At 37.0% G+C, this 24,987-nt stretch overlaps 1 protein-coding gene across 2 annotated transcripts in view; it reads left to right on the top strand.

The window, feature by feature from the left end:
- TTC7B (tetratricopeptide repeat domain 7B) overlaps window positions 1-24,777 on the top strand; it is a 104,468-nt gene extending 79,691 nt beyond the window's left edge. For both annotated transcript variants that reach the window (XM_015631028.3, XM_033515010.1), the window contains one exon: window positions 23,780-24,777. In XM_015631028.3, the coding sequence (XP_015486514.1) occupies window positions 23,780-24,001 (222 nt within the window). In that variant the 3' untranslated portion in view covers window positions 24,002-24,777. The remainder of the gene's footprint in view (window positions 1-23,779) is intronic.
- The last annotated feature ends 210 nt before the right edge of the window (window positions 24,778-24,987 follow it).

Here is a 24,987-nt window from a genome sequence, read left to right as displayed (position 1 = left end):
AGGATGAAAAGCTAATCTTTGAAAAATTTACTATTTTTCCTACAACATTTCATACAATATTTTTGGCATAAGTATCTCTAAGTACCTATTCCTGATATGATCTACTGTTTCTGTACACAAACAACCTTGTTAATTTAAAAGTGTGAGTAAAGACTAGAAAGGTTAGTTTGGTGGCTTCAGAAGTATTGTACTTCCTGTGAGTTACAGCATGTGCTGTGCTTTGGAGTTTCTGCAAAAAGACTCTTAAATTTGTCGGTCATGCAGGCTCCACATTCCTTTAATGTGACCATGAAAACTGCAGAAGTCTATTGTATTATCTGAATGAAATTACTTTTTATTGGTTGGCATCATCATTTTTGCAAAATTACAATTTTTTTAAAGAAACAATTCCATACTCATTTTTCTGCTGTCTCTAAGGTCTTCGCATATTTACTCCTGTTTTAAAAAATTTACTAAAATAAAAAGAGGTCTTAATGATGGTGTGAAAATTGAAGCCATTAAGAGGGTTGAAAGAGAGATCTCTTTCATCATTTTTGCCAACATTTTTGCCATTTTTTTCATCATTTGTTTGTCAACAAAATGATAATAATAAATGGGAGGGTTTGATGGGGAAGGTTTTTACCTTACTAATGAAATACCTAAGACAATGCAACACCAAATGTTAGGGACTTGATCCATGAGTAAATTAAAAATGGTTTAGCTGTATTCTGCTCAACTAAACTTGGGAAATGGAACTGCTTGGGTCATACTGTTGCATTACATAAGATGGGAACTATTCCAACAGAGAACTGGCTGCAGGGGCAGCATGTTCGTGTTCCTGCTCACTGCTATTTCCACCCCTTCTAAGATGCTGGGGGCTTATTGATTAAATAAATTGAACAACAAAACTAGTTTCTTTTTCAAAGAGAAATGTTGTTTATATCTCTGCAGTTCCTTGTGGAACTAAATTATTATTCACTATACAGTTAATATTTTAATTCATACCTTCATTCACTTTATTTTCTTGAGAAATGCTCATTTTAGGCTCTGCCTTGTTCTCAGGTGCTATTTTTTACCGTTTGTCACTAACTGAAATTTTCTCCAAGCCAGAGGTTATACCAGCTTGCTATTTGGCTAGCTCTGACTGTTCACAAGACATCAAGAGGGATGCAATAACATGTCAGTATTAATTAGATGTACTTTACAGAATGCAGCAGTAATTCTTTTGAATAAATGCAGCGTCCTTTCTTTTTAAAGTTTGTGTAGTGCAGTAAGAAAAACCAGCATGAACTTGTGTTCTAAAAGTTGGAAATGCTTTGTTTTGTTTTCTGCATTTCAAATATTTTTTTCTTTTAAAATTTTCTTGAATTACTGAATTTTAAAAAGATGATTTACACTTTGGTGTCATATACCTATGGTTATCACCTGCCTGATTTTGGGCAGAATGGATTTATTTATACAACTTTCTCCATTCTCCCTACCCTTTATCACCACCTCCAGATTTCTGCATTACTGCTGCCTTCCTGCTTTTGTCATTGTTCTCCTCCCCTGTGAAAAAAAAGAATAAACATTCTTTTATCTTCTGCAGTCAGAGTGCTGTTGTGGAAAGTAGCCCTTACTGCTGACGTCTGAAAAGTCCTGGAAAAGGCCATCATTCAGTAATGCCTGAAATGGCAATGAGTATTTCAATCCATTGTCCAGGAAACAAATTTATGTATTCTCTCTCAGGCTGAAAATTTCCTACTTAAATGTAGCTTTGAGATGAAATAGGTATCCAGCTTTTGTATGCTGTTATAATCCCAGAAGACTGTAGTATTCTCTGAATATCGAGTAATTCATCATGGCACTTGCCAGTTAATGCTATTAGTAACTTAGGTTCTAAAAGCAGAAAACTAAAACAGAAAGGGAGAGATTACTTAAACAATTTACTCATGTAGAAATTAGTTTTCAAAAAGCAGTGTCTTAAGGAGTTGCATTCCCTACTTCACACTGTTAGATACCTGTTAGTTTCCTATAATTATGCATAGCTAAACCAGATCTCCTAAGGCTTAGCTTACCTATGTGTGCATTATCTCTCAGTTATAAATGTACTGTTATTTATTTCTTACTGTACTATACTGATTTCTTATATTTTTTTTCAACTCAAAGACACTTCTAGAAAGAAGTCTGGCAGTATGTATAGGGAGTGTGTGCTTATGAGCCTGTCACAGATGTTGAGTTGACTGAAAGAAAGGAAAAATAGAGAAGACTTTCAAACATGAATTCAGACCGTGTTTGAAAGGGTCATGGGAGTTAAGGAAAAGAAACTCTAAACACAGTCACAGAACTAAATTTTTTCTTTCATCTGGAGAACATTCAGTAATTTATTTGATTTTTCATCCTCAGGCATCTGCATATTAAAGTTGTTGGTTTGGGCCACATAGGTTTGTCCTAAGCACATCGTGCTCATTCTCATGAGTGGTTTGGGTTTTAACTGATTACAGTCACTGACTCACTCTCTAAGTGCATCCTTACACACAGGGTGGTTGAAGAAGAATGGAGAAATGAAAGTCATTGGTTTTGTTAGATTTGTTAGTGAAATGTTGTGGGTTTGCCCTTCAGAAACTTCACGAGCATTTCGCAAAAAGTAGAAAAAGCAAAATATATGTTTGGCCAAAAACTCACTGCTCCTTACAGAAGGCATTTTACTGTGATTTGACCACTTCGAAACATCTAAATATTTCAAATGATTGCATTCGATACCCTGAAAAAACACTGGCCACTCTGCTTGCATTTTAACCTGGGAGCCATTGAGTTCAAGTGACTCAAGGACCATTTTGATACATTTTAAATACTTCATCTGCTATGAGGCACTCACAGGCTCTATTCTTTTCTGTCATGAAAATATTATTTCCCCTTTTATCCTTACAAGAGAAAACCATCAGTGCTTGGTGTGGTTAAAAATGGCATAAAATCAACTTGCATGGTCATTAGCACTTGAAGTATAATACAGTGGAAATCAAGGTGAAAAATTAGGGAAGTTTTTTTTTCCCTGTTTGTTTTAAAGTTACTTTATTTTATTTTTAATGTTGTGATCAAATACAGTAGTTAACCACTTAATAATGACTTGCAGAAAGATTAATAGAATTTCTTAATTCCTAAATGCTATATCTGAAATTCATAGTACTCTTTTAAAGCCAATCTATATATGTTCAGTATTTGACAACAATAACTGATACAAATTTGAGTTCAAACTAGAACCTAAACAGGAAATGACTGTAGGAATTTGCAGCACTAATTTTGTTTATAACTTGAAGCAGTAAGCTCCCCAAGACTTTGTTGATTCCCTGAGAGCTGCTCTTCTGTAAGTGGAATTATGGGGCTGATGGTGTTACAGGTCCTGCTTCATAACTGATTTTCTTTTCACATTACTCTGTATTTACTCCAAATGGCTTAAAGCAGCTGTGACAGGAGCAGATCTTTCAACAAGAAAATACCTCCATTCTTGGATGCTTTTCACCCTATGAGAGCGAGTTCCCTAAGGTCCCTTCAACTCACTGGTGCTGTCCTCAGCTCTCAGCCATTACAAGGGGAATTCTGCAGCTTGCTAAAGTGGTTGTTTGGTTTAGACAATCTGAGTAGCTGAAGATGCAAAAGGCAATCTGATTTTGTGGAGCGTGCACAGTGGCTGTACTGAATGGAACTGGACTCATGGAGAAACGAAGCTGTTGAGGGGTACTATTTATTGAGAATCTAGTAGCAATGGTTAAGGCAGCTTTCTGAATACAGAGAGAAACTCTTCCAAATAGAAATCACAGGAAAGTTAATTTAAAAGTAGACAAAAAAACCCCAAACATTTAAAGGCTTAGGAATCTGGGGTGGGTTTTTTTAACTTTGGAGGGTGTTTGTTTGTTTTTGGTGAGGGATTTTTTTGTTTGGTTGGCTGGTTGGTTGTTATTTGTTTGGGGTTTTTTTTGTTGTTAGGTTTTTTTGGTATAAGTATTTTTGCTCACAATCTCAGCTTTAAATTTCTGTTTTCATGTTATCTGTGTGATAGATTTTTCCACAGTTTATCTATTCAGGAACAGCTTGCCAGAAATCATTTTATCACTTCTGTTTGTTCCCATTTTAAAAAGTGGAAAATTAATTAGTGGCAGATGCTGGCAGAAGGAAGGGATGCTTTGGCTAGAGTTACTGCTCTTTATTTGGCGGGTCACAAATCATTCCACTGTTTTTATTGTATTGTGTTGAACTGATAAAATTTCACCCATCAGATAATTCATGACAATTCGCTGTTGAAGCAGGTTAGTCTGCAATGTGCAGTATTACTCCAAAGTTCCTTCTCTTTGCTTGGAAGATTTTAATAATATTTGTTTTAGTTTTTGAAACAGAAGTAGTGTTCATCTCAAGCTTTGATTCACATTGTATAGAATAAAGTTTTCAAAATAGGTTCTGTTATCAAAGCTGAGCTATTATTAGTTCACTTTGTATACAGCAACCATGGATCAAATATTATAATTTGGGGAGTAGCAACCAAATATAGTTTCAAGTTCAAGGAAAAAATCCAAGCATCACAATGGCCCAGTCTGGAACAGGGCTTTGGTTTTCTAGACATCATAACAAAGCATCTGAGGTAGGATTCCCTGCCCTAAACTGTTTCAAGGAATTGGCAGGAACAGGAGCATTTGTGTAATGGTAACAGTATTTTAGATGCAGATGTAAGATGCATCTGTTTGCCAAGAGTTTGTGGGGGTCTCACATCCTTGGAGATACTCAAAACCTGACAGCCCTTGACAACCCACTTTAAATAACTCTAATTCAAGTTTGGCTGTAGAGAATCTGAAGTTCCCTTCCTACTTCTGTCATCCTGTGTTTCTAGGAATGCAAGCAAGGCAAGCTTTGTAGATAGAGGTAATGATTTGTGTTAGGAAATATGATGGGAACCCTTGTCTGTGGACAAAGTCTTGTTACATTTTCCTGTTATGCAAGATTTGCTTTTTTTTTACCAGTGGTAAAAATCTATAAATCATAGATTTTGTTCTTTCTTCTCTTGTTTTCATGGTACATTACCCATAGCAATCATGGAAGGAAGGTGCAAGAGATTAACACCTTTCTCAACTGTTGTCACTCTTCTTAACTATGTGCATATAAAATGTACACTTATATGTATCTATACATATATTCTGGCCTACAAATATGCCTTAGTATTTGAATACATCTTACTGTCTTTACAGACAGTGTCAGTAGCAAAACAGTGCAACTGAAAAGGCTCAGCTGGGATCTCCAGAAATTAAGTTTTTGGGCTTCTGTCTCTCTCGGTGGTTATCTTAAAAGTTCAAGTATACCCTAATGATCTGCACTGAGGATTCTATAAACAGAGATGTGTCCAATACTGCTCAAAGAAAACAAAATATTTATGACTCTTTACTGTTGTTTACATGGGAAATATCTCTTTTGTAGCACTAAGTAGAGATCATGAAGAGCCAGCAGGACTGTAAAAGCATTTGATCACAGCATAATGATAATAATTATTTCCTTTTTCAAGCTTTTTTTTTTTTTTTGGTAGATTTTAGAAAGGGTAATTCTTATTAGAAGTCCAGAGTCTTTCCATCTTTTTATGCCTTTTACCCTCTAAAGGGCCGACTACATTAAAGTCATTGACAGATGGGTTTTTGTTGACATCCCTTTTCCTCTGTGCCTTTTTTCTGGGTAACTGGCTGCCTAAAATAGAATGTAAAACATACAGATTTATACTAATCAAAAAAATATTAACAAGGATGACTAATTTAACAGAAGGAAAATGTCAGTAGTCTTAATGGTTTTAGTAATTCAGGAAATGGCCAGGAGGCCTCGTGCCAGTAAAGTGCTAATAGTTGTACTTGATATTTAAGTTCTCCTTATTTTCAAAAAAAGAACAAAAAGGAAAAGAGAGAAGGCATGGAAAAAATTGAAAATATGTGCTCTTCCCTGCTGTCCTCTATAGTCTCTTACATGCCTTTTCATGGATACTTGCTGATGCTTTTTTGCATGGATCTCGAAAGTTCTATTTTTATTTTGCTCTGTGTAATTACCTTTCAATATGAGAATTGCTTTGCAAAACACTTTTTAAATTAAGTCATTCTGCTGAAGTATGCACTGAGCTAATTATGATTATTTTGCTTCCCTGGGCATTTTTGTGCTCATTGAATTTATTAAAGTATTTCTTTATAACTGGGGTTGAGAACTTACACAGCAATAAAAGCTATGTAGCACCTGGTATGCTTTGCTTGTAGGTAACATCTGGCATCTAATCACTTATAATTGAATTTCATATAATTAATAAAGAAATATTTGTAAGGATTGGGGGTGGTAAATGTAAAGAATGTGAAAAAGGCTTTGAGAACACAGCCATCCTCAACTTTAAATGAACAAGAGAGATTTTACTTTCCTTCTCCTGCGAAAGGTTCTGTTGTAGAATTCTGTAGGTGAGAACTCTTTAACTACAGGACATTTGAAGCCTGCAATCATCTACACGTCTTATTTTTTATTTTCTTTTTCTTGTGCTGCATAACTTTTCAAATTGGTGAAATATAACTTAAGTGGTACCATCAGCAGCAATCTGAATGAGATAAACTATTCCATGTGGCTTAGCTGAGGTGGTGAGTAAATATGTGAGAGAAACTTGCAGCACCGTTGCCAGGTGTCTGAGCCCTGACCCTTTCTCAGTCTGTCTTAGAAAAATGTATTCTTATAAAATGGTCCAGGAATTATCCATGCATGTGTTTTGCTATAAATCTCGTGCAGTTTTCAGGTGTATTTCTATGCATTGGTTAAATGATCTTTTTCTTTTTGCCTTATATTTGTCACAGGGGAGATTTACTTGCTTTGGCAGATGCTATTTCCTGAGAAAACAGACTGCTCTTGAGAGGACCAGAAGTTACCTAATCAATTATAATTATTTTTTTTCTGACTAGGAACTATAAACAACATTTTCTTGAAAACTGTGCTTTATCTTATCCTTATCAAGCAGAAAGTAGCCTACCTTAATACAGAACTAGAGAGCTGGAAGCAACTAGGAAATAATTTTAATGCTCACTTTTGTAAGGTTATGTCAAGCAGCTGTATTCCCCAGATAAGTTGTCTACTTTGGTTCAGAGTTTTTTTCTGCAAATCCCCAGTCTGGAGCAGTCTTCTTATGTCTCTCTCTCTCCTTCTTCAGCTCATCTCATTTTAAATTTTATTTGAAGACCTCTTTTCCATTTGCTGAAGCTTAGCTTCTCTTCTAGCCACAGCCCTGCTCATGAGTCTACTGTTTAAAGATGAGTTGCACCTTGCACTGTGAAAGAATTCAACAAATGTACTATGTGTGAATAGCATAATATATTTTCTCCATGAATAGACTTATTTAAAAATAGACTGTATTTTCTGGTAACAAACTTGTTAGATGGAGTTAAAGAATGGGCCTTTAAGGTTAGCAATGGGCTATTTTTTATGTCAAATTATTTTTTTAATCTAGATTAACAAATTAATTATAGAGAAAGCAATTATTTCAGTGAGCTTTAATTTGTGGGAAAATCTGAACTGGGTTTTGTGCATCTCTGAAAACTGTTAATTTTGAAGGTGTGATGGTTATTTTTCCATTATTATTCCATTTAGAGTATATTCTCTTCAACAAGTAGCAACAAATGGCATGAAGAAAATTATGTGGTGACACTATTCAGAAAGCTGCCATCTCTTGCTTTCTCAGTAGGAGAGGAGACATGATCTCTGGCTGCTTTGTGTACTTCATCTCACTGGAAAAGGCCAGTGTGTTCTCTGAATAAAACTGACTGCAGATTTAGAGCTGTTAATGATTTTAATGCTACTTCTATCATGGTAAACAACCTGGTTAAGCTAAGATGGGTGGAAAAATACATCATGAATGAGACTGAGTAATGGTAAACTTGAAAATAGAAAGCTATTTTGGGCTTTCATCACTTTTCAGTCAGCAATACAGTGTTGATCTGCATCTTTTAAATTTTGATACTAATATGTGTGGACTTTATAGAGAGCCAAGAGGTAAGAGCTCTTTAGTTTCACCAGTTAATCATGACTTTAGTCTGAATATTTTGTTAAAACACTAGCTTTTCAAACAACTCTTGGCGTTTGAAAAAAAAATACCATTAGTTGTAGTTATTATATTTTTAGGCATGAATATTTAAGCATCTGAGGAAATTTTGAAGAATAAAAAGTAACTGCTAAGCTGAGCATCTGCAAGTATTGCAGAAACTTAGAGTTGGTATGTAAGAGAGCAAGACAATAACTCAAATATTTGTTACTCTTTTTCTGAATCAAAAATTTAGATATTTTAAATAGGTTTTACTATTTTTTTTCATAATAATTTTGAGTGCTCAGCATGTTAAATTTCAAATTTATTTGGTCCTGAAGCATGTATTCCCAGTAAGAAATAGGGAATCTGAAGCATAGGTACTGTGACGTACCTGGCTTTAAATACAGTACAAGCCTCCTAATTTCTTATTCTGAGAATCATATTCATGGGACTCACATTTAATTCCTGCGATTATTCTTTCCAGTGCCTTTGCACTGTGAAGAAAATAATTTTCCCCATAGGCATCTCCAATGTCAATCTTGTTAGGGTAGCAACATCAGTATTCCCACTGCCTGCTGAAAAGAGCCTGTGGAGTATCTTTTGTGGGTTTTGACTTGCAGATGATTGACAGGCTTTAAGAGGATTTTCCCTTATGATATTTAAATTTAGTACTGTCATTGATTGTCCCCCTATTAAAATGTAGATTATTAAATCAGTTCAATCATTTATCAGTGAAAATTATATATTTGATAGTTCTTGCCTTTGCATGCAGTTTAAGTGAAGGGGTCTGTGGCAGCTCCTTGATAGCCATTCAGCTCAGCCACGTAAAATGAAGTCCTTGTATCATTCACTTTCAATACTCTTAAATAATATATCACTTCACTTCCCTACATCTCTCTCCCAGTTCCCTCCCTTTATGGATGATTTGTCAATGTTGTCTTGGATTTGCTCAATGAATATATTATTTCCCAAGTCATTGCAGCTGAGATGGTTGGTGAAGGAGATGTCTCTTTGGATAGCAGACTGGTTCAGAAGTACCTGAGGCATCAGTACGTTGCTTCTGTGATTTCTTTTTGCTCTGCTTTTGAGAGCTCAGTTAAACGTTGCACTGTTTTTTTAGTGGCATTCTTTTATAGGCGATAAAGGTAAACTACTTCTATAAATCTTTGTTTCTTATCTTACATTTTTACTTGGTAGTAAGATCAACTCAAGAGACATTAACTTCAAACCAAAATATGAAGTACATGTGTATAGAAATTTAAAGGAAAAAGGATTGCTGCTTTTATTATAGAATGAGTGCTTAGCTTTTCTTAGTTGTTCTGTTCAGGTCTATGCATCAGTGCATCTTCCTAAAAATGAGAATCATACCTATTATTGAACAAAAAAGAGTTAAGTCTTGTTTTATGTCCTTGGGAAGATTGAAGACTATTATAGTCCTTAACTTGAACTGGTGAGCACAACTGTATCTCTGGAATGTTTATTTGTGTGTAACCAGAGTCAGTTTTGGAGAACTAATGTCATAAATCTTCTTTCTCTGTTATGTTGTTTGTGTGCTTATGTAATTACCATTATATGAAATAAATACAGTTTTGAGTAAGACTTCAGGCCAGCTTTTCCCTGAAGAGGGATAATACCCTCTGGGGAAGATCAGTTTGCTAAGAAATGGCAAACCATAACTCTGTGCTCCTGTTCTGTGATTAGTGGGAGGTAAACAAAAGAGCACTGCTTAATACCTTGAAGTGTGTCACAATGGCTGTAAGTATATATTACTGTCCAGATGTTGAGGCTGAAGGTAGTTTTGTACTAAGATGCACTCATTGGAGTGTTGGCAAATTGTGAAAACTTTCTGCATCACGCTGCATTACAGCTTCTTTCTGCTAATCCCTGATCTGTAGTTTATATGTGTGTGGCTTTTTCACACTAATCTGAGAAATCCTGTGTTGTGGTAGGTGCTGGTGTGATGCTTCAAGGAAGCTGGCTTTCAATAGATAGCCCTTAAATTAGATTTGAAGTTGATTTTAAGAACAGCTGCTCTTTCTTGAGAGCTGGTATAGAATTGAAGGAAAAAAGAAATATTAGAAGAACACTGAGTTAAAATGGAGTGCTCATATACAAGAGCCATGTATCTATACATAAAGCATTTGACCTAGAAGAAATCTTCAGTCTTTTAGTACTGCTCAGATGAACAAAGCAAAGCAATTCATTAGCAAAGCACTTACTTGGCAGAAATATGAAAAGATGAACATTGTTCACACTGTTAAAAGCTAAGCCCTGCAAGGAAAGACACTACCCAAAACCACTAGAGCAATATAGTGTGCTTTAGTAGGCCCATTAGGATGTAGACATTTGATTGTTTCTACTTTTTTTTTCTAAATATTTTTATGAAAGATCCCCAAGTTTTTAAATGCTTTCCTGTTATTCCAGGAACTAAACTTTGTCAATGAATTTACAAATGCTTCTTTTATGGATTTATCTAAAATTAACATGTGAGTTCCATTTTTTCTGGGTTCCAATAATCAGTCTTTTATCAGTGATGTTGATGAAATGGTTTCCTGAAATTCAGTGTATTCAATCTTCCTCAGCCACTACTAATACACTGTTTGCATCTCACACATTGAACTTACTACTTAAGAGCAATATCCTTAGGAAATCTGGCATAGGAAATCATTTTTTAATACCTTTGTTTCATCTGGACAGAAGAGGGGATGATGGAAAAAAAAAGAGAAGACTTGTGCAAATATTACAAAAATAGAGGCAGGAGGAAAGACTACCAAGACTTTTTCATTATTTCAGATTTTTATTAGGTATCAGCAAACACACAAGAGTGAGCATTTGTAAATTCTCCACTGCAGTGATATAAGACACAGTCATTAGAAAACCAAACCAGGTTTCACTGCAGCCAGTGCTGTTAAAAGTTGACTTTAAAAAATTATTCCAGAACATAACATTGTGCTACATTAGCTTAGTTAGCTGTATTCCTGCATAGCATAATATGTTTAGATGTAATTGTGAATTGTGAGTTATATAAAGGCCTTATCTGTAAAGGGCTATAGAAATAACCAAAAAAAAATCATGTGGATTCAACATGTCTTCTGTACAATATACGGTGTGAAAATGGTTTCAAAACTCTAAATCTACATGGTCAAAGGTGGTGTTAGGTAGCATTTTGAAAGAATACTTGCCATCTAAGAATACTTGCTATCTATCAGAAGTGATCTGACCTACTAAAAGAAAGGATTTTGCCCTGGCTTCTTAATTAGAATGTCCCTGATGGTAAGTGGGTTTTTTACCTTAAAATAAGCATTTTAAAATAAAAACACTGTTTTAAAAAGTACATTCTCTCATTTAAAAACAACCCCCTTATTTTCTAAATGGGTGCAAGTAATAAATTAAGGCAGATATTGTCATGTGTTAACAAATGTTCAAATGATAGGAGCAGGTGAACCTCTATCAGCTGCAAAGCCATTTCAATTTCCATTTTTCCATGGTCCTTGTTACAGTTTGTCCTGACACCTGACAATAGCTTCTTTGGGATTCTGTCTGGTTTTAAATTTTTGACCATTTCAAAAAGTGATAGCCACACTAGCATTGGAACAGATGGTATTGTGAGGGTCATGGACCTAAGGATTTACCAGAGGGCTACGTAGTGCTGTGACATAAATGCAGTCTGTGATTATGTTTTGCCATATTAACTGAATGCCTAGCCACAAGTTGGTAGGTTACAGTTGCCAGAAATAACTGGTTCTGATGTAAAGTATAAAACAGTATGAAATGCTGTCAGATCTATTAAAGTAATTGACATGTCAAACTTCATTTCCTTTAAAATTGTCATGTGATAGTATGAGCAGCTGGTGATCTCTGGAAAATAAATGAGGTAGCTTTAGCTTGGCTGTCCAAATTCACCTCATTTGCTGCAGAAGCAAAGCCTAAGCTTCAAAAACTTAGGGATATGTTATGTGTAGGCATGGTCTTTCTGCCGTGTGGATTACATTTGATTTAATATAAGATTATATCTAAATATTTTTGTGAAGATATATCCATGGATGTTTAACACAATAGCTGGTAGGAAATGTTTGTATCTCACCTCAGACTCAACAGCTCACTTAAGTTCCAGAATTCCCACCTTCTCTACCAAACCCATAGTGTTGCTGTAGTTGTTATGCCATGAAAATACTTTCCTTGAAAATTGGAATCTGCTACTCTGCATTTCAGCTCTTTACTCAGAGAACATTAACTTCCCAGTTTGCTTGCTCTGATCAAATCCTAGCTTTGTGGGGGAGTGCATTTTCTGTCATTCTTGTTCTTCCTGCCAACTGTGCTCCAGTGAACTAGAAAAGTGACTCAAATGGACAAGGCTCTTACACTCAGAGAAGCAGGACTCAAATTTATTCCAGCTGCCTGTCAGCTGACAATAGTAAACCAAAGGAGAGGACTGAGGGAGAAACAGCATTTGGAATTACATTTTCTCTGCAGATTCCAACCTTGTGCACTAATTTATTATGCAGCTTGAAAAATGTATTTCAAGAACCATAAACCAACCAGAGAATATGATTTAACATGCAGGGTCAAACAGAGCAGTGATGGATATCCACTTACAAGAAGTCCATAACTGCAAGTTGTATTTTGCCTCAATCTTCAACAGGAATGTCATATTCATCATGGATGGCAGAGGTAAAATTAGCAGTGGTGATAAAACTATGGAAATGATGGCAAGTACATGCTGCTGGAAGAGCATGGAGGATTTGACCAGAATTCTGGAAGAACTAGTTGATGAAATAACTGAGGCTTCACTAAATATTACTGGATTTGTTAGCAGAAAATTTTAGAATAGCTCTTGCAGTACTTCTATTCAGGGAGAAGAATTGCATGACAAAGGCAAAGTTTGATTAAAAGTGAGATTTGGAGACCCTTCAGTGAAAAAATAAAGTAATTTTCAGAAATGCAAGAGCAAGATTGAATATGGAAATGACTGGGGAGGAAAAAGACCTGGGGTAATACTTGATCAGAGCTGCATCTCCCTTGTGCATGAGTTGGCCAGGCACAACATGAGACATCATCTTGTCCCTATTAGCATCATCATCTTGTCAAAGAGTGTAGTCCACCTTTAGTTTTGTAAGCATACAGATTCTCCTTCCCTTGTGGAATGGTGGTATTTGTGCTCCACGGGTTGCATTATGTTCCCAGAAGAGAGGCTGCCGTGCCCAGTGGAACCAGCTGGGGCTGGTCAACAGGGCAAGTGAAGCCTCAGTGTGCACTAAGGCAGAGGTTTCACTTCGGTTCCTCACAGGCTGGGGCTGGGATTCTCTTGTTATCCCAAATAATGTGGCTGGATGGTAAACCCAGCCTGTGGTTTGCCCTTACACCTGGTCAGTGCTGGGATGCCTGCACAGCAGTGAGGCGCTGGGAATCTCTGCAGTGTTTCTGCAGGAGGAGTAGGAAACTTTTATAATAATATATGATCCTTGTAAACATGACAGGAGTATGCATAATCCAAATAAGGCTAAGTGGCATTGGTACTGGAGCAAACAAAAACAAACTAGCTAGGGAAAAAATTGGGAAGATGATGTGAAGAGGATTTCTTGCACTTACAGGCTAAATACTGTAGAGCAAGTAATCTTGTTGTAAGATTGTCCATAATAACAGGGGATAGAAATTAGTGACCTAAGAGGACTCTCCTGTTCTGATGTTGATTAAATGGAAAATACCTTATTTTTGAAAGTTTTAGATAAAAAATTAACAATTAACAATTAATCCACAACAAAGCAGTTGAGAGAAAATGTGATAGATTTATATGCAATTTATTAATAAAACTTAGGTGATGCTTCAGTTATGTTAATCTGTTTGCTTCCAGATCAGTACTAGCACAAGCTGATTTTTTGAGGTACATTGATGTCTTGGGTCTTTAATATTTTTTCCCCAAAATCCTGCTGTTTGAGCTTTTCTCTTTAGTTTTTTCTTTTTTCTGTAGTTTTAAGTATGTTCAACTTCTTTCAGTTTTGTGCAGAGTAAGTCAATATACAGGGAAGTGTTTGTTTTATTTTTCTGAAAGTGCTAGAAGCCTTTTCTTAGCCAATGGTTAGGCTCTGGCTCTTCTGACCTGTGCCTGATGGTGCACAGATGGGAGGGTGTGGGCCCTCCCTTCCCACTGAAAATAGCTGTCCCTTAAAGAAGAATCTGCTGGCAGCTGTCCTGGCAGACTGGCAGGTTAACAGCTACCTACAGCTTCTGCCTTGCCTTTCAGAATCCCAGGGGAGAGGAGGTGCAGCATTCCCTCTCCTGCTGGGAGGTTTTTGCACGCTGCCATGAGGATGGCCCTTCCAGAGCAGCATGCTGAGCCCGAGCAGCAGATGGCAGTTCACATCTGCTTTGGGGGGAAGAAGTGGTCTGTTTCCTGGGGATGCTATAAAAATTCATATATTTATTAATATATATATTAATATATGTATTAAGAATAACCTCTTTTTCTTAGAGGTTTCTGTAGTGCCAGTGTAGCAAGTGTTGCCGTGGTGTCATAACACTTTTGAAACAGTGACATTAGTCATAGTATGTATGAAAATATGTACATATTTTTATATGCAGAAGTCTCTCTGGCTAAGGGCAAAAGGAATAAAAAAGTGAATTATGTGCTTTAATCTATGAATTTCTGTTTAATTTATTTAATCTATGAATTTCTGTTGTATTTGTTTTAGTAATGAAAAGATTGGTCATCTTTTATCTAGTACCTCCGTTCTGACTTTGAATATTTAATGCAGTTTTTTTTCAGAATATTTGAGAGAAATGCACATGCATAAATGTAAAAAGGTACTTCAGAAGAATATCATTCGCTTCTGATTCCTTTTCCATAGTCTCAAAAGTTCAGGCAAATAAGTGCTAGTTTCTGTAGTACTGAGTGTGTACAAGCATGGACTAGAAGTTCTGGCTTTCAATACAGTGGTAATCTAGCTAAAGATGTCCAAAGCTTGATTTCAACTCTGACAGTTCTATTAATTATAAATTTTACTCACAGAGCCTAGTGCTGGATCTGCAACTCTGGTTTTCCTTTGATACACAAACTATTTCCCTGACTTCAGATTGATTTCTTCATTAAAAATTTGATCAATTTTTCTAATTACTATTTCCAGAAGCCACATACAGCTAGTATGTTCAATGTGGTTGTGTAGAACTGTCATTAATGAAAAACAGCTCCTTATAAAGTCACTGCTTGCCATTTCTAATTATTTGTTTTTTAATTCTATCTACAATTGACTGATGGACAGAAAAACATTAATTTCTTGACATTATAATGGTTTTGCATGGAGCACAAGCTTTCGAAACCAGGAACCTTCAGGTGTTCCAAACTGGATCCTAGTTTTAGGCAGTGGAGTAAGGACTGTGAGTTCCTGGTATCCTCAGTTCTTGTAAAAAATCCAGCTTTCAATCAAATAATTGAATATTGACTCGATGGGCTGACTTTGAGGCTCTTCAGTTACAAAAACTTGCTCTGAGGTTTTCTGTTTATCTTGTTTGGCACTTGGATAGTTTTTGGAGGATTTGGGGATTTTTTTTCTGTCTTTTGGATATTAAAACTTCTATGTTACTCCTAGGTTTTGAATAACAGAAATACAGTTTGCTATACTTCTGACCCTTTGGCTCAGTACTGGAAAAAATAATGGCATCAATAACAGTGCTTCAGAGTCTCTGTATGGAGTACAATGATCCAGTGGTAAACTTGGCCTTGATTTGAACCCAGGCAGTGTTGAAATACAGCTACAGATTAGACTGATAAAGTGGCAGGATTTCTGTAGGGAATGCAATATGATGTGTTTATATCTATAAACTGCCTACATAGGGTAAAGGGTGAGGGTATGAATCACAAAAGACAAGACCATACCAAACAACAGAAATTAGTATGGGCCCACTTCATAAACAGCTGTGATCACGGTGTGAAGCTGTGATCTCCTGCACCCATTTTCATTACAGGTGATGGGAAATACATCATCAAATTCATACATCTGAGAAATCCTCATTTCTGGTTTGTGGGAAAGGTGAGAATACAATGATGTGGTTTCAGTGCTGGGAAGGAGGGAGGGGAAGATGCAGTGGTGCCAAGCTTCCAGCTGGAGGGGGATGATCCAGAGACCTGCATACACTTCAGTGTCACCTCATGGTATCACACCTGGGATGTAAGTGTAAATGTAAATTTAAATGTAAAACATGTGCACCAGATGACATGTACTCAAGTTTAGGACTGGCCATAATCTGAGGACTGAGGCTACACTTAATTATTCCCTGATGCCAGTAGTGATGCAGTACTTGCCAGAGCCTCAGCCATCTGACTTCTGAAGAGAGAACCATTGTGGGGTTACTGTGTTGGTAGCCACAGTGTATAAAATAAGACTTTCAATGTAATTTTCAGATGGAGATGAAAAGTTAAATAAACTCTGGAGTCACTAGCTGCTTCACTTTATCATAAGGTGTTTTATTGTTTCCAGTGTGCTCGCTATAGTCAAATTAGCTCTTGCAGTGTAGCCTGGTAGTCATGCTATTTTTTTAAAAGCTGATAGGATGTTCACATAAGGTGTAAATCAAAATTACAGCAGATTATTGCAAGAATGTGTTGCCTTAACAGGAAAAGAAGTCCCCCAAGGGCTTCCATCTCAGTGGAAGGCTACAATCAGCACTTTTTAAAAGCAACCTTCAGTTTTGAACCTTTCTGCATTCTGGGCTGTGAGCAGTAAGGAACTAAAAGGCAAGCACATCCTTGTGGGAAGGGGTCAGTGGTTTCCAAGGGAGTTATAAGTACACAGATGTACTCCTGACCACACGGGTTCGTTATTTCACGCTGGTGATGTGAAGTTCAGTGAGTAACAAAGCCAAAGTTGTTGTTTTAAAAATCTGTTGCCAAGCAGTAGGTTTTCTCCTAGCAACAAGTGTTTTGCAGCAGGGGAAGCAATTGGATACCTTAGGGGGTATGTTAGCAGTGGGGGAAGGGCAGAGAAATAACAATCTGGGGCTCCAGCAGGGCCACAGAGCACACAGAGGGTGGGCTGGGCATGGAGGAAGGGGAGGGAGGGGGCGAGGTGGAGAGGGACATGTGGACAGTCGATGAGCTGGGATAGGCTCTGAACAAAAGCATTGGCTCAAGGCACAGGTTCGTATTTGTCCATCAGCTGCCTTGTTTGGTTTAGTGAGTGATCAAATGTAATATTATTAGCTTGTTGTTCTCATTTAAAAAAGAAAATCCATACTGAGCTGCTAGGAAGTTTTATTTAGACCATATCTGAAGAAATACGTCTTTTATTTTTCAAAATAGTTGCTTTGTTAGAGAAAATAAGAGAAGCAGTTTTTATTCTGCGTTTTGGAAAACAAATTATATACATGTTGTAGTTTCTTTTCCAATTAAGAAAAATGATCACCTTTGCTTGTAAAGTAAGTGCAGTGTAACTGGTCAATCCAGTTGGTTTTAAACCTTATAATGTGGCTACCCTTCAAAATCCCTGCATTAAAATGCAATCTGTGTCTGCCGATACAGAACTATGTTTATTCATATATTTTCTGATGGAATGGCTTATTTCTAACTGATGTGCTATGTCACAATCTTTTCATACTTGCAGAAAATAGTTATGCACAATGACTCAACGTGCATGTGCCTTTGAAAGGAGTTTGTAAATGATTTCTTATGCAAAGTCATACTTTGACTAGATGGACATGTTTCAGCAGAAAGTCATCAGCTAAAATGAAAATAGAGCACCGTATATAAATAATGTTCTGGTTCACTCTATGTAAGTGTAAATATTGATTATAGACTACATTTAAAATGTGTATTTTTATCACAGAGGTTGGAAGGTATCAGCTGTAGAATTTTACTTATTTTTCCATATATCATGGCAAATTCTTCTCATTTTGCCTCACTAACACTTCTGTTTCATTATTATAGCATAACACTGTCAAGTCTCTGGTAAACCTTCAAGTTTGATAGATTTGTTTAAAAATAGCAGCCACCTTAACACTTGCAAAATAGGCTGAAAAAGCAGCATGTAACAAGGGGCAGTTTTGTGATGCTAAAATTACACTGCATATGGATTTGCAATGCATACATTGCACACTGAGTTTTGTAACTATTTATGGTCATAATGCTTGATTTTAAAGTTTTTAGATAGGATGGGGATGTTTCTAGCGTATCCTTCTGATACCACAGCTTAAAGTTGATTATCTGTTAGGCTGGTACCCACTTAAAAACAAAAAGATAGTGAACTGGGAAAATTGCTCTGAAGTTGGATGTAGTGAGACTTTGAATCTTTTGTAGCTTTTAAAAATAATTGTTTTCCACATCTGCATATCTCTGTCTATATACATTACCAGCTGTTATCTTATTTGGCTTCAGCAGGTCATCAGCAAAATAGAGCACTGTTCTTCTGTCTCCCTGCTCTTATCATTAAAAGCAAAGTAAACCTATTTTTTATTTTCATAGGCTTATAATATTTTCTTATAGCTGTTGTTTTTGCAGGGCAAACTTTTAGCTCTGAGAGCTATTTTTTAGTGAAATAAGATGTGTATCATAGAAATATGGAAGCTTTTTAGCAAACAAGTCATGTAACAGACCTGCCAGGAATAGATTAATATGAATAGCATATCTGGTACTACTCAAATATCCGTAGTTGAGACTTCTGTAGATCACCAGACTGTGTTTCTTTAAACATGGTGAGATTCTCTGGCACTTTTTTGTGTGTTAAGTCAGCCACATTTCTTGTTCTTGTTCTGTCCATTTCTCCCATTTCCCAGGTTCCTTCTCTATAGAGAGCTCAGTATCCTCCCTGAAAAAGGCGAATGCAGACTCATGGTCACAGTTCTCCTTTTTTTTCACTTTTAAATAAATTTCATTGCTTTTGAGAACATCTCCCACTTCTACCCTATATATTTCCCAGAGAAAATGAAAATATTCCTCTTGGTATCAAGTGAATAAAGGTAAAAATCTCAAGTGGTGCTTCTGTTGAGACTGAGAACTGTTTATTTTCAGGCACGGTGGAGAAGTAGTCAGACAGTTAAACCTTAAGGAAGCCTCCAGCTCTCTTAAGACAAAATTTTTAGTTATGCTGTAGAAACCACAGTGATCTTTGTAGTGTTACCTTTCTATCCTTTTTTTTTTTCCCCAGTTAATGCAAATATAGTTTAGCACTTTATGATAAAGCTCTGGTTTGATGAGACATATGATGGGCAATAATTATGACTAATTTTTTCTAAGTTAGCTCCAAAGAAAAAAAATTAATGTTAACTTCTCATTTGCCTAGAAGCAAATTAAAAAGTGACCTTACTGGACTTCTCTAAATGGCTGGTGTTAAAAAGATTTTAAATAGCTGATTTTCAAAATGAAAAATTAGTTATTTACAGAATTTTAATCCTATGTTTATTTGTCTAGATATATGCTTTGCACTGACTGTTTGGTTAATTATTATGACAGGTTAATTTGCAAAGAGAGAAAGCCCTTCTGCAGAAAAAAGATACCTTTGCAGTGAAGACTATACTACCTGCTTATTTAAGAAATTATGGTTTTATACAATTGCTTATTACATGGTGTTGTTCAGGTTCTGAGTCATGATATTTTATTAATAAATAATAGTTCATTTTCTAACTGGAAATTTTATTTGAAGACTGTAATGCCCCATTTGGAAATCAAATTAATTTGAATGTTTTCCTTTTAAAAGATGCTTATGTTTGTCTAATGAACAAATGGGCTCTGTTTGACTGAGCATTGTGAAAAACAGTCCTTGGAGAGATGTTTGGGTAAAATAAGCAAAGAATAGCAGTTTGTATGTGGGGCAATGTAAAATGAAGTGTAAAGGGAATGACTGAGGGAGGAAACACATGTAAAATCATTGCCCAACAAGATGGAGACTTTGTGACTCCAGACTGGGTGAGGAAAGATTAGCAAGATCTTGAAAATAACCTGTGGCAAAAGCTGGAAGCACTTTTCTCCCCATTTTGATTAATTTCTAGAGGGTTGTCTTCTGTTAGGATATGAAGTTTGTGTAGAACCTCTCTGTAGTGACAACAGTACCTCCCTGTCGAAGGCAGCCCGCAGTGTTTCACAGTGTTGCTCTTTTAGAAAGCCCCTTTGGAGAGCCCCTGGAGGCTCTCAGAATTGCAAAATCCCTTTTACTCGCAGCTCTGGCTGGGCACTGTAAAGGGCTGTTGACCTTTCCTTGAGCAGAGAGCATCTGAACTCCACAGATCTTTGAGTACTGTTGATTATTCAAAGTGACTGGTATAAATATCAGCAGACTGGAGACATGAAGCGCTGGTTTTATTGGTTGTGATAATGGCACAAAAAAGTCTCTTTGTTTCTTCAGAGATTCGCTTCACTTTCTGCCTGTGCAGATTCTCATTAGAGTTCTCTCTGGGAGTTTTTTGAGTTACAAAATCAACCCCTAGAATGTAGAACTGGCTAAAAGAAAAATAAGGTTTGCCTAGAGAGTTTACAACATATAGACATCCTAACCAAGGAGAAAGTGAAAGCCTTAACACACTTAGGGGAGATCAGTGATTTGACAAGGAGAAAAATCAACCTCAAAGGAACCCCAAAATTCTCAGCAAACCAAACATGGAGTAAAGTAATAAGCAACATTTGTACCGAGCTGCAAAATGAAGTCTGCACATGGTAGAGGCTTTTATAACTGTGTTCAAAGCAAATGTCATACATTTATTGTTCTTTCCTGTGAATGAGATGCAACAGCAGGCAAGATCCTGCTTTCTCCTGCAGATGCCAATAGTTGTCTTAAACACCTCCATCAAGTACTGCAGCATTCTAAAATGTACAAAGAACAAATAGGTTGCCTTAGATTTCTGAAATTCCTTTGGAACTTACAGGTTTTATTATATTTTGTCAAATGAATGTTTTCGTACTGACAGTTCTTGTTACTTACACAAATTATTATATAGCACTTTTTCTAATTGATTCAGGTTCAAAAATCCCTCTCATATTTTATCTTTTTAAAGATTTATAGGGAGGATATGCAGAAAAGGCATTCTGCTTAGGTTTTAAGGTAACAGGCCAAGTCTTAAGGTGTGAACCATATGTCACTTAGGTACCCCTCTGTGTTTCTGCAGAACTGATGTGTTGTTCAGGCCCATCTCCAGCCATAAAGCAAGAGACTTAACATTGTTCTGCAGATAAATGTTGTCTGTACATCTGCTGCTAAATTGCTGAAGGCCAGAACTGGTAGCTTCGAGATTTTGTTTCCAGTTAGAAAGTGGAGGAATATAAGCAGTGAAGGACTGCGATTTCCCACAAATTTGTACTGATTTGTGGGAAATCTTAGAGGAATTTTGGTTTAAGAAGGAGGTTGGTTGGGTGGATTTTGTTGTTGTTGTTGGTTGTAGTGATTTAGGTTTTTTCCTGAAGAGTTAATACAGAAAGCAAGCGTATGCTGACAGCTGGTAAACTGAAGTTAGTTTTCTTGGGTGAGTGTTGGTGTGAGGTCACCAAAGGATATTGCTGTGTGATAGACATGGCTGCTCCTTCTGCCTGTGGTGTGCAATGCTTAATAGAGCAAAGTCCGGCAAGGACTGCAAACAATTCAAAATGTTCTGGGCCTCAGAATTTTAATGAAATCATTCAGGAAGGGTATTTACAAACTGGACATTTAAAATGCATCATATCTGACCATCATTCTGAGAGAGTTAATGAATCAGAGGGTATTTTGGGTTCTTTCTCTAGATCACTTAAGTTCAGCCCACAGCTACAGCGATCAAATGTCACAATCCTTTTAATGCTCTGCATGAAACAGGTCTAATTTTCTATTGATTCTTTTGAAGCAAATCTTGTTGGCCCAGGACTACCACCTGAGGCAGGAGTCTTCACACCATCCTAGGCTGAGACACCAGTGAAAGGCTGACTTTCAGGAGACACTCCCTTGAGAAAGCTGTGTCCCCAAAACATGAGGGAACAGGATGCAACCTCATTGCCCACACAAGAGTGGTTCCTTCCCTACTGCTAAATGCTAATTTCAACACTAATGCTTGTGTTCCAAGGAAAGTATAACAGCAGGCAAACTGCCAGGATTTGCTCTAGTTCTATCACCTGGAAAATCTCAGCTATCCTTTTTGCCATACAGAATAGGGCAGATGTGACGTAATGTGTCTCTTCCTATGAACAAGCTTATATCTGCAAAATTTGTTTTCTCTTTGGTCTTGAGAAGAACAGCTTGTATCCTTAGCAAGCAGGGAAAATGGTCTGGAATATTTAAGAAAAAAATATTAGAAATATTCAAATAATTCACATGTTTAATTAGTATAAAATATATATATATACACAGAAAAAACAAGGCTTATGAAAATAGAGACTCTTATCTTGAAAATAAGAACACTTAATTTTTATTAAGGTTAGGTGCATTGCAGTGATACCAACTTTGTGTATTCCATCTCCTTGCTTCATTTTTTTGTAGTTTCACATCTGATACCTACCAGTTACTGACAATCACTTCACTGCAGGGAAAAAAGCACTGACCCTGAGATTTATCCAGTTTTTGTATTGGAAGTACTGTTCACTTGCTCTGATAATGCTGACTCAATTGAGAGTCCAAAGCCATACAAGCCCTCTAGCACCTTTATGTGAGAACATCTGCCAAGCTAATAGAAATGAGCATTTATTTATTCACTTTCCAATACTGTAAAGCACTCCTTATATTGTTTTACAGGGTAGGGTGTGCTCAGTTGTTCTGTAGGAACTGTTTCAGTCTTCCCAAGCTGAAAGATCAGCTAAGTAGGCACAATTCCAGAAATGTATGGTGGGTAATTCAGGGGCTGCATAGAATGTCAGTGCTTTCTAATCATCGGTGCTTAGGTTAATAAGGATTTGAGGGACAGATGTACAGAGAGATAAAAGAAATTGTGGTCCAAGGAGTGGGGGCTGGGAGGGCAGAAGTCACAAGGCCTCTGTAAGCATGTAATTGGGACACCTCTCTGCAAAACAAAGATTTGTGGTCCATGTGTTTTTCAATACGGAAACACAATGTAAAAATGCATAATATCGTTAGGATTATTATAATCCCAAAATAAAGCTCTCTTACTGGGTCATTCCATGACTATTCTGGCACAGTAACATAGCTGAATGTGATGGATGGAGATTTCCATGGCCTCATTCAGCCCATATCCTAGAGGATTTGGACGTGCTCTGGATCATGTAGTGTTGAATTGGATCCCATCTCGCAGAGGAAGATAGAGGATGTGTAACAATGATGCTCATGAGGAAGTTCTGTGCCTGCTGGCCCTTTGTGCATTATGGGGTCAATATCAGTCCCTGTTCCACAGATTGAATCAAGCACTGTGGTTTTTGCCCATTGGGCTGAACTCAGTTTTGTTACAGCCACCCCTGAGTGCTGCTGGCACCGTGTATGATCTCAGGTCTTTTGGGGCATGAGCTGGGTGCTGAGATGCACAGGGGGGATGGGAAAACTTCAGGGCACACACCTTAGGACTTCAGATAACAGGAGCTTACACAAGTGCCCAGGTACTTCCTGCTTCTTGGAAAGTAGGTGGAGGTTTTGTTATTTAGTCTTTGATGCCTGTCCAAAGCCACTTGATTTTGTTGGTGTGGAGTAGCTTGCTCCAATCCTCAGGTAATTTCTTTTCTTAAATTTAAAGAATGAAAAAAAATTACATAGTCTAAAACTTTGAGCCCAAGAACTGCCTACCCTTATTTCACTGCAGTGACCTTGTTTGAGCTTCAGGAAAGGCCTGCTGGCCAATCTCAGCCATTTTCCCTTTGTTTTCTTGCAGGCTCTGATACTTCATCAGCTTGGGCGCTATAGCTTGGCAGAGAAGATTCTCAGAGACGCTGTCCAGGTGAACTCCACAGCCCATGAGGTCTGGAACAGCCTGGGAGAGGTGCTGCAGGCTCAAGGCAATGATGATGCCGCAACCGAATGCTTCCTGACGGCACTGGAGCTGGAAGCCAGCAGTCCCGTGGTCCCTTTTACCATCATCCCCAGAGTCCTGTGAGAGGGCATCTCAATCAACAGATTTTTGGTCTTGACTTCTGGGTGAACAAACCCAGTGTATGAGACTGCCTGGTAACTGGTTAGTTTGAGAAACTTCAGAGCTACAGGTAACAAACTCCACTCTTTTGCCGGAAAGTGGCCAAAGCAGGGAGGTGCCACCACATGTTAATGTCAGTCTGAGAGGATGGAGGGGAGAGCCAGAGCCAAATCACTCATATCGCCTGCAGTTTTGCCCTGGTAGTTTTAAAACATCATTATATTGTTCATGGATGATGTGCCATATTTTGTTAGTGAAACATGAGTGTTACATAAAATTATAATGGAATCAACTACCAATTGTAGAATAAGTTAAGATTCAGTGGCAGAGCAGACTATTTTTAACAAGGCTGTTAATAAAACTGTTCTCTTCCTGCCTCTCAACCTCTTTTGGCCCAAAGTCAAAATGTGAATTTTCTGTTTCCATCTCTATTTTAGTCCAGGCCAGAAAACCAGTTGAGTTCTTGTTTTTAGTTGTTAATAACTGTGATGTGTGGCTAACTGTTATCTAGAGCAAAGGCTGAGTACAAGAATATTTATATTTTACCAATGTATGCCTGTTACAAAAAATATATTAGTTATTTAAGTTTAACTTTTTTATGTGAATTCAGAGTTTATTTATCAATGGAAATATGTAAAAAGAAGCCTCAAATGGAATATTTACCGACATTCCTTATACATGAACCCACACTTGGCTAAATGGGAAGATTATGTTAATAATAAAATGATTTTTAAATGGAACCTTTCCTGTGTCCTGGTTAAGAATCTGGGGGAAATAGATGTCTTGTGAACACATTTTTATGAGGTGGCTGGCTGGTCTTGAAGATGAACAACACCAAAATTAAATATTCTGAGGCCAGTTTAGAGAAAAGAAGCTGCCATACTCTTTGCCAATGGTACTGTTATCTTAGATTTTGGGTTTCCTTAAATCTTCACAACTTCTTTTTTATT

This window comes from Parus major, chromosome 5, assembly GCF_001522545.3.
Source record: "Parus major isolate Abel chromosome 5, Parus_major1.1, whole genome shotgun sequence".
Lineage (NCBI taxonomy): Eukaryota > Metazoa > Chordata > Aves > Passeriformes > Paridae > Parus > Parus major.
Note: the sequence above shows the minus strand (reverse complement) of the source record. Positions and strands in the feature narration are given on the sequence as shown.